The sequence below is a fragment of the Mustela erminea genome, chromosome 7 (genome assembly GCF_009829155.1).
Source record: "Mustela erminea isolate mMusErm1 chromosome 7, mMusErm1.Pri, whole genome shotgun sequence".
NCBI classification, from domain to species: domain Eukaryota; kingdom Metazoa; phylum Chordata; class Mammalia; order Carnivora; family Mustelidae; genus Mustela; species Mustela erminea.
Window position 1 is genome coordinate 27002745 of NC_045620.1, and position 17296 is coordinate 27020040.

At 54.6% G+C, this 17296-nt stretch overlaps 1 protein-coding gene across 6 annotated transcripts in view; it reads left to right on the forward strand.

The window, feature by feature from the left end:
- Positions 1 to 17296, forward strand: part of RBCK1 (RANBP2-type and C3HC4-type zinc finger containing 1) — a 20461-nt gene continuing 3165 nt past the window's right edge. Inside the window, exons 1-13 of one of the 6 annotated variants that reach the window (XM_032351110.1) lie at positions 1 to 95; positions 702 to 791; positions 1907 to 2051; positions 7029 to 7122; positions 7249 to 7447; positions 8561 to 8682; positions 8842 to 9015; positions 10171 to 10331; positions 11403 to 11514; positions 13972 to 14151; positions 14856 to 14954; positions 15230 to 15373; positions 16327 to 16998. In XM_032351110.1, the coding sequence (XP_032207001.1) occupies positions 770 to 791; positions 1907 to 2051; positions 7029 to 7122; positions 7249 to 7447; positions 8561 to 8682; positions 8842 to 9015; positions 10171 to 10331; positions 11403 to 11514; positions 13972 to 14151; positions 14856 to 14954; positions 15230 to 15373; positions 16327 to 16407 (1533 nt within the window). In that variant the 5' untranslated portion in view covers positions 1 to 95; positions 702 to 769 and the 3' untranslated portion in view covers positions 16408 to 16998. The other 5 variants (XM_032351111.1, XM_032351112.1, XM_032351113.1 and 2 more) reach the window with 5 other exon arrangements.

A 17296-nucleotide genomic window follows, 5' to 3' on the forward strand; every position in this document is an offset into this window, starting at 1 on the left:
CCCGGCAGGCACGGTCCCGCCCCCGTCCGGGCTCAGCCGCTCCGTCCGGGCCCCGCCCCCGCCCCTTCCGCGGCGCTGCGGGAGCTGCTGGGCGGGTGAGTGAGGGTCGGGGAGTCCGAGGTCAGCTCAGCGGGGTCACTCCGGCCAAGGTCACCGAGGACCCGGACCGCCGTGATCCGGAGTAGGGCGGGGACCGCCGGGGACTGCGTAGGTGGCAGCCGCCGCTGGGTGGGCCGGGTGCTGTGTGTGGAGGGGGTGTCCGGATGTCCCGACAATCCGCTGCCCCACTTCCGGGGCCTCCACTTTCACTTTCCCTTCCGCTGTGCGGCTTTTCTCCCCTCCCCTCTGTGTGAGACCGCCCGCAGGGGAGGCAGTGTTGCTGCAATCCCGGGCGCCGGGCGGCGCTCCCAGCAGCAGAAAGTGGGGGCTCTCCCCGGGGACTAAACAGCGCCCCGCGTTGCGGCGTCACTCTCATCCCCGCGGGCTTGTCCCGTTTCCTCTGTCGCCCATTGTGGGCTTGGCTTGGTGCCGCCTGCCCTTTCACCTCCCACGCGGGGTCCTACCGGTTCCCATACCCAGTCCCCGGTGCTTGTGATGTTACCCGATTGCCGCTGGGGACATCAAGGCACAAAGAGGGCTCGGGCCGCGTTGGAGGTCACCGGCCGGGGCTGAGTTGCTTGTGGTCGTCCGTCCTCTGCCAGGTGACCCAGGGATAGCATTTCTCCGGAGCTGCTGCCCCCGCCCGGGGGGATGGGCGCAACCACGCCAGATGGACGAGAAGACCAAGAAAGGTGGGCACCCCCTGGAGGCGGCTGGGAAACTTCCTTAAGAGTTGGGCCCCGGCAGGACCCGGTCTCCCCTGCCCAAAAGGGTCCGGAGGAAGCAGCTTTAACAGTGTCCTTCCTCTACCCACCGGTCCCTGAGTTTCCTTCCTTGAGGCCTGGTTGCTGCCAGAGGCTTGTCATTCAATTATGGGATGCCCCTGAGGCCACCATGAGCCAACCGGCTGCAGTGGGGTAGGGAGCTCCCAGAGGGCACAGAAGACCTCACAGGCTGGTGGGGGAGACAGGTCTCAGCTGACCTGAATACCAGGCGCTCTTGCCTCCCCTCTTGCCTGCTTCAACCAGCATCGTAGAACATGTCAGGTCACCACCCTGCTTAATCATCACTCCCCCATTCCTCCTCCCCTGCAACCCGGTGCTCCTCTGTGTTCTTAAAACAGGCCAGAGCCCTTGGTTAGCCACAAGGCCCTTTGGGCTTTATTATCCTCATAGTCTTATCCCACTCACCCCCTTGCTTGTTCTGATGGAGTTCCACTGGCTTCTTTCTGTTCTCATCTAACCATTTCTTGCTCAAGGCCTTTGCCCTTACCTTTCTCTTCACCTGGTAGACTCTTCTCTAACTAGGTCTAGACATATGTAGCTTCTCCTTCTGGTCTCAGCTTCAGCATCACCTCCTCCTAGAGGCCTTCCCTGATCTTACCCTATTTACTTGCCAGCCTGGATCACAATCTGAATTTTTTTCTGTTGTCTGTTTCCTTACTGGGCTGGGAGGTCCATGAGGAGAGGGACCCTGTTTATCTTATTCAGTGCTGAATCCCAGTTTCTGGGACAGTGGTTGGTACCCAGTAGGAGGCTCAGTAAATCCTTGTCAGATAAATGAATGGAAGTATGGGAACCTGGGAGTATGAAGAAAAAACAGAACCAAATGAATAGGGAGGTGGAATGGGAGTTTCAGAGACTGGCCACTCAGAGAAAGGGACTTTTAAGCTGGGTACTGTTGGATATGTAGGAGTTCACCATGAAGACAGAGGAAGCAGCATGTACAAAGGATAACCACCCCCCTCACCCCCACCTCCTAAAAGATAAACTCTGTGCTAACCTGCTTCCACTGTGCTGGGTTTCAGCGGAGGAGATGGCCCTGAGACTCAGCCGAGCCGTGGCAGGCGGGGATGAAAAGGTGGCAGTGCAGTGTGCCATCTGGCTGGCAGAGCAGCGGGTGCCCCTGAGTGTGCGACTAAAGCCTGAGGTCTCCCCAACACAGGATATCAGGTGAGGAGTGCACGGGTGGCCAAAGATACAGTGTTTTCTGAACCCCAGCGGACCACAATGTATTCAGTTATGCTTAGTGGCAGGTTCTGGTTCTGGTGTCAGGAGACCTAGGTTCAGACCCAAGCTCTATCACTAATCAACTGTGAGATCTATGGCAAGTCACCTCCCCTCTCAGAATTTCAGGGTTTTTTAAATTTTTAAAATGAGGCAATAATAGTAAGCTATTTCATAGGGTTGTTAGAAGGTGTATTAGAATGTTAGTTCCCATGTAACAGAAAGAAACCTAGTAACAGTGGCATGAACAAGTTTGAGGGCAGGCAGTCGAGATGTGGAGGCTGTGCTTCCCAGGGTCTTCAGAGACTCAAGCTTCTGTCCTTTTATTCTGCCATTCATGGACTCCATTGTGAGGTTTGCTTCATGGTCTAAAGTGGCTGTTCCAGCTCCAGCCATCACATCAGCATTCTTGTCAGCAGGAAGGAGAAGGGGGTAGTGTCTCTCCCGATCAGGTGGGGGAGGCCCCCAAATGTGGGGCCACCCACGCCCAATTGGGTGGAAGCCCCAGGGGGTGAAAGAATTCACCCTAGGCCGAACAATGGACATAGAAGTTTATTGCATACACTGCAAGGGAGCAGTGGCAGGAGAGCAAAGCAGAGACTGCGAAGAGGCAGGCTGGGGGGCTGTAGTTAAAGGGCAGAGTGAGGAAGTAGGGGACCGGAAAGGATGGAATTTTCCCTTCATTGGTAAGTGTGCCCACTGTAAGGTAACCCATTGTCAGCTAGTGCTATGGTATGTTGAGGTGGGTTGCTTAATGAGCCTGTTTGCATTCAGCTGTGGGCCCTTTTGCCTTGATCAAGTTTCCATTGCTCCAGCTTGTTGCCCCAAAGCGGCTTCTACAGAAGGGCAAAAGGATACCCCCTCCCACACTTGAGAGCACACAGCTCAGAAAGTTGCCCACTTCTTCCACTAAATTCCTGTGGACTAGAATTTATTCTCGCAGCCACGCTCAGCATGAAGGGAGGCTGTGAAATGTGACCAGGTATCCAATAGAATTCAGGGGTTCTGTTAGCAAGAGACGCGAGGGAGGATGAATACTGTTAGTCTTTCCCCAGAAGACTTAAACTTGACGTTGTAATGCTTAGCACTGTGCCTTGCACATGTCAATCACTCAATAAACAGTGGGATTTGTCTTTTTTTTCCTGCTGTTTCTCTGCTGCTGTATAGTAAGACAGTAGTTTCATAGTTAGTGATTTTCAATGTTCCTGGTGCATCCCATTTGATTTTTTTTATGGTTTCATTGAGGTAGGGTTGACATACCATGCAATTCAGCAATTTAAAGTATATAGTTCAAGGCTTTTAGTATATTCAGAGTTGTACAGCCATTACCCTCAATCAGTTATAGAACTTTTAAAAGACTTTATTTATTTATTTATTTGAGAGAGGAAGAGAAGAAGCAGGGGGAGTGGCAGAGGGAGAGGGAGAAACAGGCTCCCCACTGAGCAGAGAGCCCAATTGGGGGCTCGATCCCAGGACCATGGGAACGTGACCTGAGCTGAAGGCAGATGCCTAACTGAGCCACCCAGGTGCCCCACTTATTGAACATTTTTATCACCCCCCTGCAGAACCCCAGTCCATACTTAGTAGTCACTCCTCTCCCTGCCTTTCCCCAACCCCAGCCTTAGGCAGACACTGATCTACTTGTGATCTCCAGGGTTGTGCCGAGTCTGGTTATTTCATGTAAATGGAATCGTACAATATGTGGCCTTTTGTGTCTGGCTTCTTTCACTTAGCATACTGTTTTCTCAATTCAACTGTGTTGTAGCATGTATCAGAACTTTACTCCTTTTATTTTTGTTTATTATTTAAGTAGGCTTCCCTGAGTGTGGAGCTTAGTTGGGGGCTTGAACTCACAACCCTGAGATCAAGAGTCGGAGGCCTAACTGACTGAGCCACCCCAGTGCCCCAGAACTTCATTCCTTTTTGTTGCTGCATAATAATCCACTGTACGAATATACCATATTTTCTCTATTTGTTAATCATTTGATGGACATTTGTTTTTTTTCTACTTTTTGGCTAATATGAATAATGTTGCTGTTGTGAACATTTGTGTCTAGCTTTTATATTTTTTTCCAGTTTACTGAGATAGCATTGACATGTAACATTGTATTAGTTTAAGGTGATGTGATATTATGACTTATAGAGTATATATCTGGTCTTTGTCCTTTCCTGGCACAAAACTCCTTGGAACTTGGTAAGTAATGAGAGTGGTAAAGGTGCCTTTTGTTATGTGAATGAGGTGACTTTTGGAATGTCCCCAGATTACTTAGGAATAGGGCCTGGGTGGCTCCATGGTTTAGCCTCCGCTTTTGGCTCCGGTCTTGACTGAGGGGAGGAAGGGCTTGATCCTGGGATCAAGCCCTGTGTTGGGCTACCTGCTTAGCAGGGACCCTGCTTCTCCCTCTCCTACTCCCCATGCTTGTGTTCCCTCCCTTGCTGTATCTCTGTCAAATAAATAAAGTCTTAAAAAAAAAAAAAAAAAAAAAGGAATAGGGGCTGGTGCAGAGAATCCAACCCTGTGATTAAAGAGTTGGAAATTTCAGTCCTATCCCCTTGACCTGGGAAGGGACAGAGGCTGGAGGTTGAATCAGTCCCCAATGACAATGGTTTAATCAGTCATGCCTGTATAATGAAATCTTCTTAAAAACTGAAAAGTACAGCATTCAGAGAGCTCCAGGATTGGGGAAAACATGGAGATTTGGGAAGAACGGTGCAATCCAAGAGGGCACAGAAGCTCCTTACCCCCTCCCATATATCTTGCCTTATGTGTCTCTTCCATTGGGTGGTTCCTGAATTATATCCTTTTATAAAAAAAACAGTGATCTAGTAAGTAAAATGTTTGAGTTCTGTGAACTGCTCTAGCAAATTAATTGAACCTGAGGAGTGGGCTGTTGGAACCCCCAACTCTATAGCTGGTGAGTCAACACAGGTGACAACCAGGCTTGTGATTGGTATGGAGGGGGGAGGGGCAGTCTCGGGTCTGAGCCCTCAAACTGTGGACACAGCTGCTGTCTCTCTGGGTGGAAAGGGTGGGAATTGAGTTGCAATGTAGGGCACCGTGCTGGTGCCTGAGAATTGCTGGGGGCTGTTTAAGGAGCTCCCCTCTTCTTGTCCAACGTTGGAAGTGGAGTCTAAGAATCATTTTAGATGTTCGCCATAATGATTTGGTACATGTGTGTATTGGGCAGTGATGACCACAGTAAGTTAACGTCACATACTGACATACTTACAGGTTATCATTATTTTTTTTAAAGATTTCATTTATTTATTTAACAGACAGAGATCACAAGTAGGCAGAGAGGCAGGCAGAGAGAGGGGGAACGCAGGTTCCTCCCCGAGCCGAGAGCCCAACTCGGGGCTTGATCCCAGGACCCCAGGATCACGACCTGAGCCAAAGGCAGAGGCCCAACCCACTGAGCCACCCAGGTGCCCCCAGATTATCATTTTTAAGTAAACTGTACACCCAACATGGGACTCCAACTCACCCACCCCCAATCAAGAGTCACATGCTCTAGGGGCATCTGGGTGGCTCAATCAGTTAAACGTCTGCCTTTGGCTCAGGTCCTGATCCCAGGGTCCTGGGATGGAGTCCAACATCAGGCTCTTTGTGCAGCGGGGAGCCTGCTTCTCTCTCCCATCTGCCTGCTGCTCCCCCTACTTGTGCTCTGTCAAATAGATAAATAAATCTTAAGAAAAAAAGTCACATGCTCGATTGACTGAGCCAGCCAGGCACCCCTATTTTTTCTTGTGATAAGAGCTTTTAGGACTTATTCTCAGCAATATTCAGATATAGACACAGTATCGTTAACTGTAGTCACCATGCCATACATTACCTCTCCATGGCTTGTTTATGAACTTGGTATCATTATCATACCTATTATTAGTAATAATTCCTTATAATTCCTAATAATTATTAGTAATAATTCCTTAAAATCCCATTTATATTAAAATTTCCCTGATTATCTCATTAACAATTTTTATAGTAGGTTCCCGTTAGGACCCAAAGGAGATCTACATGTAGCATTTCTTAATATCGTCTCTTTTATTCCCCCTCTCTTTTTAGGCTATTAATTTAAGAAACCTGGTCTAGGACTTCCAGAATTTTCCCACATTCTGGGTTTCTTAATTGCTGTCTCGGGGTGTCATTTAGGATCTCTAGTTTTTCTTGTGAACTTGTAGTTGGAGCTGAAGGTTAGGTTCATCAGGAGTCACTTTTTACATTTCCAGTTGCTTGTCCTCATTTCCCGATGGCTCCTTGCTGTTCTTGTTCTGTTCTATGATTTTTCTGTTTCCTTTGGGATCAGTTCTGTTTTGTTTTGTTTTAACCTTAGCCCTTCCTTCCATGCTTTTCTTTTGATTCCAGAAATGTTGAAGGGTCCTTGAGAAGGCTGGTGTTTCTCTGCAGTGACCCCGGGTTGGAATCCTGCCTCTCACAGTCACTCAGTGCTTACTGGGTAGAGTCTATGTGATCTGGCTGTGCCTCAGGTTTTTTATCCTAACATAGCGGTGACAACAGTATCTGCCTCGTGGGTTCGTGGAGAGCATTAAAGGAGCAAAAACATATAAAGTGCTTTGAAGTCTTGGCATATAGTAAATGACTGTTGGTGGCTTGGCTAAGGAGCAAAGGACAGAACCAGAGAGGAGGCTGCGGAGTAGGGGAGTGCGGCGGGGCCGATTGCAGAGGTGCTCTGTGGGGGCTGTGGTGAGTGTGGATTTGATTCTCAGAGCAGTGCAGATTCATTGCAGGGGCTTCAGCAGTGGGTTCTGATCAAGAAGGAAGCCCAGGGCTGCAGGAATCCAGAAAAAGTCCCTACCCCAGTCTGGGGGGCCATGGGCATGTACACATGTGTGCGTGCGCAAGTATGCAGACACATATGTGCCAATAGCTGGAGGCTGGGGCTGGACCTGTGACCTTCTCCGCAGGCTGTGGGTAAGCGTGGAGGATGCTCAGATGCACACAGTCACCATCTGGCTCACAGTGCGTCCTGACATGACCGTGGCTTCCCTCAAGGACATGGTGAGTTGGCAGGGGGCAGGGCCACACTGAAGGGACACATCAGGGCACATGCTTCCCATTTCGCTTCCACCTCCCGTTACTCTGGTCTTCCTTTTCTACCCTCTCGCTCTCCGTATCCCCTGCCAGGTATTCCTGGACTATGGCTTTCCGCCTGTCCTGCAGCAGTGGGTGATTGGGCAGCGGCTGGCCCGGGACCAGGAGACCCTGCACTCCCATGGGGTGCGGCGGAATGGGGACACTGCCTACCTCTATCTGCTGTCAGCCTGCAACACCTCACTCAACCCTCAGGAGCTGCAGCGGGAGAGGCAATTGCGGATGCTGGAAGGTGAGGCTCAGTCTCTGAGTGGCTGGGGACTCACCTAGATCCAGGGCGAGGGAACAGAGCCCATGGCTTTTGGTCAGGAGCTCTCATGGGGAGGACCTTATCCATAGTGGGGAAGAGAGGACAAAGGGCACCCTGGAGGGAGCCATTTCAGAGCCATTCTGAGAGCAGCAGGAGAGGGACTGAGTTCAGTCCTGGCATTCACCAGCTGTATGACATCGGGCCAGTCCCTTCTTGTCTGTTCCTCAGTTTCTAAATCCGTACACTGGATATGATGATGATGATAACAGCGTTTATTCTAAATGTTTTGCTTATTATCTGGAAATATTTCAGACTTCCAGAAAAGTTGCAACATTGTACAAAGAGTTGTATAACAAATTTCCAAGTACCTTTCACCTGGATTCCCCAAAAGAGTAACATTTCACCACAATTGCTTTGCTTTGTCATTATATAAAATTATTTATGTACGTCTAAATAACTTTTTTTCTGAACTGTTTTGAAGTTGCAGACACGATGTCCCTGTCCCCTAAATATTTCCGTGTGCATGTTCTTGGAAAAAGGGTCATTTTCTTACATTACCACATAGAACTACCAAACTTAGGAAATTAGCAATGATGAAATACTATTATCTAATCCACAGATGTTACCCAGATTTTACCAGTTGTCCCACGAATGTCCTTTTATAGCCAGGCACCTGGCAGTGTCCTCATGTCTCTCAGGGCCTTTCAGTCTTTAGTGTCCTGTATTCCTCTGACTTTCCTGATATTTGGCCAGTTTTTTTTTTCTTGTCTCCTATCCCCTCATGAATGGATGCAGATCAGTACTTGGCAGGAGCTTCTCAGAAATGATTGTGCCTCTAGGTGCATGACCTTTGGAGCACAGGAAGCCAGTTTTTAAGCGGGGGGCTCGCAGGGGCACTCACGGGTGGAGGAGGGACCCCGACCCTGTGGTAGCCGGACATTCAGCCAGGTGTAGGCTCACCTGTCGAATGGGGGGGGAGACTTCCCCCAGGGAGAAGGGAGCAGTGTGGGGGCGGGGCTCATGGCGCCTGAGTGGCTCGGAGTGTGCACGAAGTGGGCTGCCTGGAACTGCCACCCCCTAAACCCTCCTCCCTAGATCTGGGCTTCAAAGACCTCACGCTGCAGCCCCGGGGCCCTCTGGAGCCTGCCCCCGCGAAGCCCGGAGTCCCCCAGGAGCCGGGGCGGGGCCAGCCAGATGCCACGCCGGAATCCCCGCCGGTAAGCTGCCCCCGCCTCCGTGTGCAGGTGACCTAGCGCCCTGCCCCTGACTCCGCCTCCAAGCTCCCGGGCCCCGCCCCCCAACCGACGCCTGGAGTCAGGACCCCCGGCAGCCCCTCGCGTTGCTCAACCCCCCCAATCTCCCGACTCTGCTCCCAGGTGGGCTGGCAGTGCCCGGGCTGCACCTTCATTAACAAGCCCACGAGGCCCGGCTGCGAGATGTGCTGCCGGGCGCGGCCTGAGGCGTATCAGGTCCCCGCCTCGTATCAGCCGGACGAGGAGGAAAGAGCGCGCCTGGCGGGCGAGGAGGAGGCACTGCGCCAGTACCAGCAGGTAGGCGCGGGAAGTCCCGGGACTTTGCCCACAGAGTGGGCGGGGAGGCGTAGAACGGGAAGGGAGGCCCCTCCGCAATGCCGCTGCTCCCCCGTTGCTGCCTTGCCCTCTGACCCCACCGCTGGTGGAAACTGCACTTGACACGACTCACCCTCTCCTGAGGTCTTGGGTGCTGAGAGCTTGCTCCCGGGCTGTGATCACATGCCCCGCCCCCACTTGAACTGTGGCCCCGCCCCCAGCTTTGACTTACACACCCCCACTGTGCTTACAACTCGCCTGGCTGTGACTCCAGTACTGTAGGTCCGATCATGCTTTTGTCCACCTCCTCCGTATCCGCCTGTGACCTAGCTCTTGCTCCACCCAGACGTCACCTCACCCTGGACCCTACTGTTCCTGACCCCCTCCGTCCCTGTTGTGTCACCCCCGACTTCCTATGAGCCTGGACCCAGCCTTTCACCTCTCCCTGGGAGATTGAGCCCGTCCTCTGTCCTGCCCCTCTCATAGCTCTGCCCCCGATCCTGACACAAGTCCTGATTAAACAGATACCATATCCTGACTGTTCCCCATTCTGATCGGATGCCCCCCAACCCCCACCTGCATTCCCTTTGGATCTGGTGCTATCCTTTTCCCACCCCAGCCATGACCTCATTCGTGGTCTTACCTCCAGCCCTGGTCCAGATCCATCCTCTCTCCCGTCTTGCTTTGCTGCCTAGCTTTACCACCACCTCCATACCCCTGACCCACTCTGTGACCTTGGCGGGCTCCAACGCCACCCCCGCTCAGCCCTGCCCTACTTCTTGGCAGGGATGTGAGCCCTGTTACTTCCACTATCCCCTCAAACCTTAACCCTCTTCCTTTCCCTACCGCCATCACTCGCTCACGTGGTTGCAGCCCCAACCTGCCCCAGCCTGGCCCACCTCCGTCCCTTGGCTTCCTCCCCTCCGCTCCTGGCCCCACTCTGGCCCCACCCTTCCCAGCATCTAGTCTCCTGCCGGCGACCAGGTTCCCCCCTCCCAACCCGGACCCAGGGATCCTGCTCTACCCCAGCTTTGCCCCGCCTCCAGGGTATGACCTGGTCCCGGGTCCTGCCCCTTTCCCGGTCTGCCCCTCCCCTGAGACCCTGACCCGCCCCGCGGCCCCACCCCGTGTGCCCAGCGGAAGCAGCAGCAGCAGGAGGGGAACTACCTGCAGCACGTCCAGCTGGATCAGAGGAGCCTGGTGCTGAACACCGAGCCCACCGAGTGCCCCGTGTGCTACTTGGTGCTGGCGCCCGGCGATGCCGTGGTGCTGCGTGAGTGTCTGCACGCCTTCTGCAGGTGCGGCCCCCACCCCCACCCTCCGCAGCACAGCGTTTCTCACAGCCGCCAATTCCCAAAGGGCTGAGAATGGGTGGGGCCGTGCTCTTACATCTCATTGGATGCCCGCAAAAACCTGCGAGGTCGGCGAGGTAGGCGCTGTCTCCGCATTTTGCATAGGAGGAGTGCGAGGTTCACAGAGGTCTGCGGCGTGCTCAAGGCCACACAGCTCAGGCGTTCTGGTTCCAGCATCTGCGCCCTTTGCTACTGCCTGGGCGGGCGCCTCGAAGAGCAGCGGGGCCCTGTCTCCCGCAGCCCAAGCCGAGCCCGCTCTCTGCCTGGCCCGGGAGCAGGCTGCCAGCCCCGGGCTGTGAAGATCGCACCCTTCTTCACCCCAGCAGGCCTTGGTTGAGTGGCCCCTTGGTGCCAGAGACTGTGCCAGGCCTGGGGATCCACGGGTGAACAAAAAACTGTTCATTCCAGTGGAGAGCCTGATGGTGATAAAAAAATGACTGGTATAATTGTAAATTGTGTTGGATGCTAAGTCCTGGTGAATTACGAGAAGAAAACAAACAATAAACCCAGGGGCTCTGCTTCTGGAAGGGGGTCAGGGAAGCCCCACGGCAGGTAGCCCTTGAACAGAGACCAGAAGGTCTGGTGCAGGGGTGTGCCTGGCTCATCTGTGTGGCCAGAGCAGAGGGATGGACAGGGGTGTTAGGATGCACCCCCAGGGTTCTTGTGAGCTGTAGTGAGGGGTGCGGGTTGTTCTGGGCAGGTCGGGTTGGGAGGCTGCTGGGGACAATGCGGCCACTGTTGAGAGTGGACTGTAGGGGCGACGAGGACTCAGGGATTCCAGTGAAGCTGCACCCACAGTCCCCCAGGCAAGGGGTGATGGGGGCCTGGGCCAGAGTAGTGGGGGTGGCCGCTGGGTAGACGGAGGCCTTGCTGGTGGATCTGTGGGAGGGATAGAAGGGAGAGAAGTACTGAAGCAAAGCCGACCTGGGGTCAGGCCTCGCCACGTGACGGGTATAGTCTGGGTGGATGGGGTTCAGAGGACACTAACCTCCACCCATCACCCCTCTCCCCCTTCAGGGAGTGTCTGCAGGGCACCATCCGCAACAGCCAGGAGGCGGAGGTTTCCTGCCCCTTCATTGACAACACATACTCGTGCTCGGGCAAGCTGCTGGAGCGGGAGATCCGGGCGGTAAGGCCTGGGGGCTGGCAGGTCTCAGGCTGCACACATATATCCAGAGCCTTCTGGGTGGGATGCTGGGGGCCAAGCAGTGAAGAAGATGGGACTTGGGGGAAGTAGCTGCTTAAGAAACCACTGTTGTGAAGGAAAGACAGCACAGGTGTTAAGAGTGGGGAAACCTGGGGCCATGGGTCGCGGTGACCTCCAGTCAGATACTCAGCCTGTGCCTTGCTTTTCTCATCTCAGGGTCAAAGTTTCTTCGACGGTTGTCTAAGGTTGTGTGTAAAGCACTACTCTAGAGTAGTGCTTAGTGCATGGTGAGTGAGCCCTTGTATCAGCTTACGTCTGCTGAGTAACAAGTTATTCCAGACACTGTGTCTTCAACCACTGTTTATTTAGTTCATGCATTTGCAGATTTGTCATTGGGGTTGGATGGGTTTAGCCAGATGATTCCTGTAGCGCCTGATCCTTCTAGCTTCTGCTGGCCCTGGCCAGTCTCCGGTGGGTTTAGCTGGTGGGTCCAGTGTCCTGGACTGGTTCATGATGGCCTTACCAGTGGGAGGGGAAGGGCAGCTGGTTGTCTTTCCACTTTGCTCTCTCCACCCGGCAAGCTGGACCGGCCTGCCCCCTGGCTGGTGGTCCCCAGGTTCCGAGAGCAGCCAGCAGGGGGCTCCAGTGCAGGAGTGCTTGCCCTCTTCTCTCACTTGCTGCCCTCCCAGGGAGCATGCTTAAACCCAGAGTCCCTGCGAGAGGGGACCACCCAAGGGTGTGGAGTCAGGGAGACACAGTAAATGGGGGCCATCGCTCCAGCAGTCCATTCCAGTGCTGTAGGCATCTGGGTGCACAGTCGCCTTGACTGTTACCAGTGGCATTACCAAGTTCTCACCCTCTGGGAGTCTCCATATCCCCACTTGGAAAATTGACTGTTGGGCTTGATTCATGGTTTTTAAACTGCTGGGGAAGGGGCCTTCTCAGAATTGGGCATCTTGGGATTACCAGGCCAGAACATGAGGCAGGGTCAGAGGTGGCCGAGGCCCACGTGGGAGACCCCTCCAGGCACATCCCCAAGACCTCTGTTCCTTCTGCCTCTCCTTTCTGCGAGCCTCCTTGGCTGCACCTAGTATTTTCTGGAGTCCAAAGGGTCTGCCTCAGCTGAAAAAGGGGAGGCAGAAAGGGTAGAGCTTGGGGAACTTACTCCTACAGCAAGAACAGCCCCTTTTATGTGTTGTCTGTGGGGCATCAGGGAAGGGCGGCTCCAGGGGGCTGCTGAGGCCTTCTCACGGCGGCCTGGAAAGCTCCCAGACATGGAGTCAGTCATTCCGTATGTTCTGACACCCATGTGGTTACCCAGAGGTTTGTCCTTGAGGTCCATCCCTGCCAAGGGCTTTGTGATGGGACCAGAGTTCCTGCCAAGGGGTGCAGGGCCCACGCTTCCCCAGAGCCCCTGGGGATTAACCCAAGACAGAGAAGGTCAGGTGTGGCAGAGGGGGAAAGGGGCATGGATCAGCAGAGTAACGCAGTGGGGGTTATCTTTACAAAACACATGTCTAAACCACCTAGAACTGGAACAGAAATCAAAGAGAAAAGTCACCTGCCACCTTGCCATCCCGGGGGGTCCCTGATTGCATTTTCCGGTTTCCCATGTCCCAGACATGACTTTATTCATTTTTAAATTAGGTTTACTAAGGGAAACTTGGCATGCAATAAAATGCACGCATTGCATGCAGTTGGGTGAGTTTTGACAAGTGTTTAACTCTTGTAAACACCGCCCAGTTGAGATGTAGAAAGTAGGCATGGTTTTTCCTTTGTTGTTACCAGCAGAGATAAAACAGCTTTTGCTCTTTTGTGGTAGAGTGTTTCTAAGGATTATCATAAATCTTACGGCATCTGTCCTGCTTACACCTCTTCTCATAATAATTCTCGTTTCTCAGTTTGGAACAAATGCTTCAGGGGACATTTTGCGTGGTGTCTCTTCTTCTATGTTGTATGTTAGGATGAACTCATGGAAGTGGAGTGAGTCCCAAAGGGTCAGAGAAGTTTGTTGAAACATGACTGCCACGTTGCTTTCTCAGTGTGATGTACCAGGATACTAGTTTAATAACATCTTCCCCAGCATTGCCAGTTACTTTCTTGATTATTTTTCCTTTTTTTTTTTTTCAAATTGTAGAATATACATAACAAAATTTACCTTTTTTTTTTTCATATATACTCTCTGTAAGTGCACAGCTCTGTGCCATTACGTACTCTGACAGAGTTGCGCAGCCATCGCCACCATCCATCTCTAGAACTTTCAATCCACTTTTTGATTGGAGTTTTTAAACACTGAGGGTGGTGCAAATTAAAGAGCCGGGGCCAGGTTGGACTTCATGGGTTGGGGGCTTTCTGGAGGATATTTGGGAGCAAGGAGGGCCCTCATGGGCTGTTCTGAACCCCAAGCAAACCGGGTTGTGGGTTGTGTCCTTTTGGCAGCTACTGCCCCCTGAGGATTACCAGCGGTTTCTGGACCTGGGTGTCTCCATCGCAGAAAACCGCAGTGCCTTCAGCTACCACTGCAAGACCCCGGACTGCAAGGGATGGTGCTTCTTTGAGGATGATGTCAACGAGTTTACGTGCCCGGTGTGCTTCCATGTCAACTGCCTGCTCTGTAAGGTGGGGACAGGGACCCGTGCTGTCTCTCCCCCGGTCCTGCCAGGAGCTCACTGCAGCTCAGTGCCTATTCTCCTGGGAAGGGAGCTGGGGCACTACTAGCCTGTCAGGACAGATGCCAACATGTCTGTGACGGGACCTGGCCTGGGCTCCAAACTGAGCCTAGGGTTTGGTCCAAGCCTTGGCCCTTGGTGGAACCTCAGCTTAGACTGACCCCTGACCTTGGCCTCTAACCAGACCCTATTCCCAGTCACAGACTGACCCCAGCCCTGGCCCCTGACAGAGTCTTGCCAGACCCTGACCTCAGGCTGCTCCCTCCCCTCATTGTCTCAGTTCTTGACCACTGAGGAGACTGGTCTCCAGCAAGGAGACAGATCTGAGCCTGGTCACGGCCTAAGCAAGCTCGGTCTCAGAGCATCGGTCCTGCAATCAGGCAGAGTCTAGCTGGGGCTGCAGCTGTGGGGAGAGGGGGCGTAAGGATTTCTCTGGCCTCAGGACTTAGCGTACATGGGTGTTATCATCATCCTGTGGGACAACCCTGGCCTCCCCTCCCTGACCCCTTGTCGCCTTCCATAGAATGGGTGGCTGGTGTGTGAAGCAAGGCCCTGTCCCTAACGTCATCTAGAGGCAGTTAGTGCCCCTCAAGTCTCTCAGCTTCATAACCCCTTAGGGAACCTTGTCAGCTCGAGCTCCTCACTCTGCCGCAGGCCATCCATGAGCAGATGAACTGCAAGGAGTACCAGGAGGACCTGGCCCTGCGGGCTCAGAACGATGTGGCCGCCCGGCAGACGACAGAGATGCTCAGGGTGAGGCAGGGTTGGGGCTGAGGGCCTGGAGACTGGAGTTGCGGGAGGTCTCGGCGGGTGGGGGGCTTCTCAGCACTGTCGGGCGGTCCTGGTGTCATCGCCATCCGGAAGTGGGACCTGGTTAGGACAAGTGGGCGGGTGGCGAGCAGCAGGATGGGCGTCCGCAGAGACGAGGCCTGGGTGGAGTGGTGGAGCAGAGTGAGGCCCTGACTCCTGAGGGAACAGCCGGCTTCCCTGTGTGGGGGGCCAGGGGCTGAACCCCCACTTCGCCCCAGTCCATGCTGCAGCAGGGCGAGGCCATGCACTGCCCGCAGTGCCGGATCGTGGTGCAGAAGAAGGACGGCTGTGACTGGATGCGGTGCACTGTCTGCCACACGGAAATCTGCTGGGTCACCAAAGGCCCGCGCTGGGGCCCCGGGGTGAGTCCTCTGGAGATCAGGGGCTTGGGAGTGCTGTGGGGAGGTGCCCAGGGGGCCCTGCCGGAGAACAGGGCACAGCCCCTGGGCCAGGTCTGACCACTGCCTGTATTCATGCAGCTGGTAAAGTAAGAATGTTCTTTACATTCTTTAAATGTTTGAAAAGTACCAAGAAAAGAAGACTGTCTTATGAGCTGTGAAAGTGACACGAAATCCAAGTGTCTGTCCTTACATAGCATGTTCCCGGAGCACTGCCCTATACATCCCCTGTGGCCCATGTGTGGCTGCGTTTGCACCGCAGGTGGGGACTGTATGGACCCAGCAACCTGAAGGACCCGACCCCCACCCCACCAAGGGCAGCGAGGAGGCTTCGGTCTGGGGGTGTAGGGCAGCAGAGGCAGAGTGGCCCCCGGCACCAGCACGCCCTGGCCTTGTGGTTAGGCTGTTCATCTGGAACCCAGAGATGCCGGCAGGGATGGGGCTGGGGCCTCTCGCCCCTTCTCCCAAGTCAGCTAGAAACGCGCACGGGGTGCTCCATGGCAGCCTGTGGGTGAACGTGGAGGGCCGCTGCCTTTATTAGCAGTGTGGTCGTGGAGACGGGCTCAGCTTTGTGTACTGCTAGACGCCAGGAGAGACTGAGGCAGAGGGAGCTGCCCTCTCTCCAGGGCCCGGGCATGGGCCCACCCAGGATAGGCAAGGGTCCGTCGCATCCTTTGGCTGCTCTGGGTCCAGGGGAGCATAGACTGAGACCATGTACTTAGGGGTGCCATGGGAGCCCAGAAAGCTCTTACTGCTTCCACCAGGTAGCTGAGGCCGAGAGGGCCGTTGGTAACAGGAGGACCTGCCTGAGCAAAGGCCTGGAGTGGGAACGTACAGCGCTTGGGGGTGTGATGGAGCAGCCCCGCGGGAGGGCACTTTCTTAACCGCCATGACCTTCTCTCCTCCCCATCCTCTAGGGCCCAGGAGACACCAGCGGGGGCTGCCGTTGCCGCGTGAACGGGATTCCTTGCCACCCCAGCTGTCAGAACTGCCACTAGCTGAGGATGGCCGGGTCCCCACGCTGGCCCAGCCCCACATCCCCACGCTGCTGTGGGACAGGGCTAGTGCTTTGGCTCTGATTTCTGGCCTGGGAGATGCCTTTGTGCTTGGCTGAGACGGGCCTTGTAGAGCCTGAGCCATGTGGATGGCCTGTCTGCAAGGGGTATTGCAGGGGGCCCTGCCTAAGCTTGCGCTCGGTGTTTGTGGCTCCCTCTGCCCCAGGGCCTCTGCCTTGCCTCTGGGGCTGGCTGGCCAGACCTCTCCGCTCTTCTCTGCATCTCTCCCCTCTGCCTGACACAGACTTAAACACAGCCCTGCCGGATGAAACCTCTGAGAGCCCCATGTGAGCCCACACTCTGCCCTTCCCCCACCCTCAACTGCTGAGCGCCGAGCACCCAGAGCCCACCACTTCCTTGTCGGCTCTCTGGGGCTGACTTTCCTGTCTTTGCTGTCGGAGGTTTGGGGCCTCACAGCTGCTGCTAAGCCCGTTTGGAGACGGGGAAGACCTGGTGCTGTCTGAAGCGGTCCATCAGACTTAGCTTCTGGGTCTCCCCTTTGCTGCCTGTGTGAACTAATTAAAATGGCTTTCCAGAAAGGGATGAGGGTGATGTCGTGAGAGGGCGTGAAAGCGTCACGGCCGGTCCCCTGCACGTGGGCAGGACAGCGAGTTCTGTGGGCACCGGGGCAGGGTCGGGGAGCCCCTGGCCATGGTGGAGCAGGGTGTGACCAGCACGGGGATCCTTGCTCTGGTCAGGGCACCCTTGTGCCCGCTGGAGGGGCTGCCTGCTCTTGAGTCAGCAGCCTCCTGGGCGGGCGATTGGCAGTATGTCCCGGGACAAGGAAGTGGGCTCTGTGGATGGGCCACTGGGCGGAGCGGGGCAAGGCCGC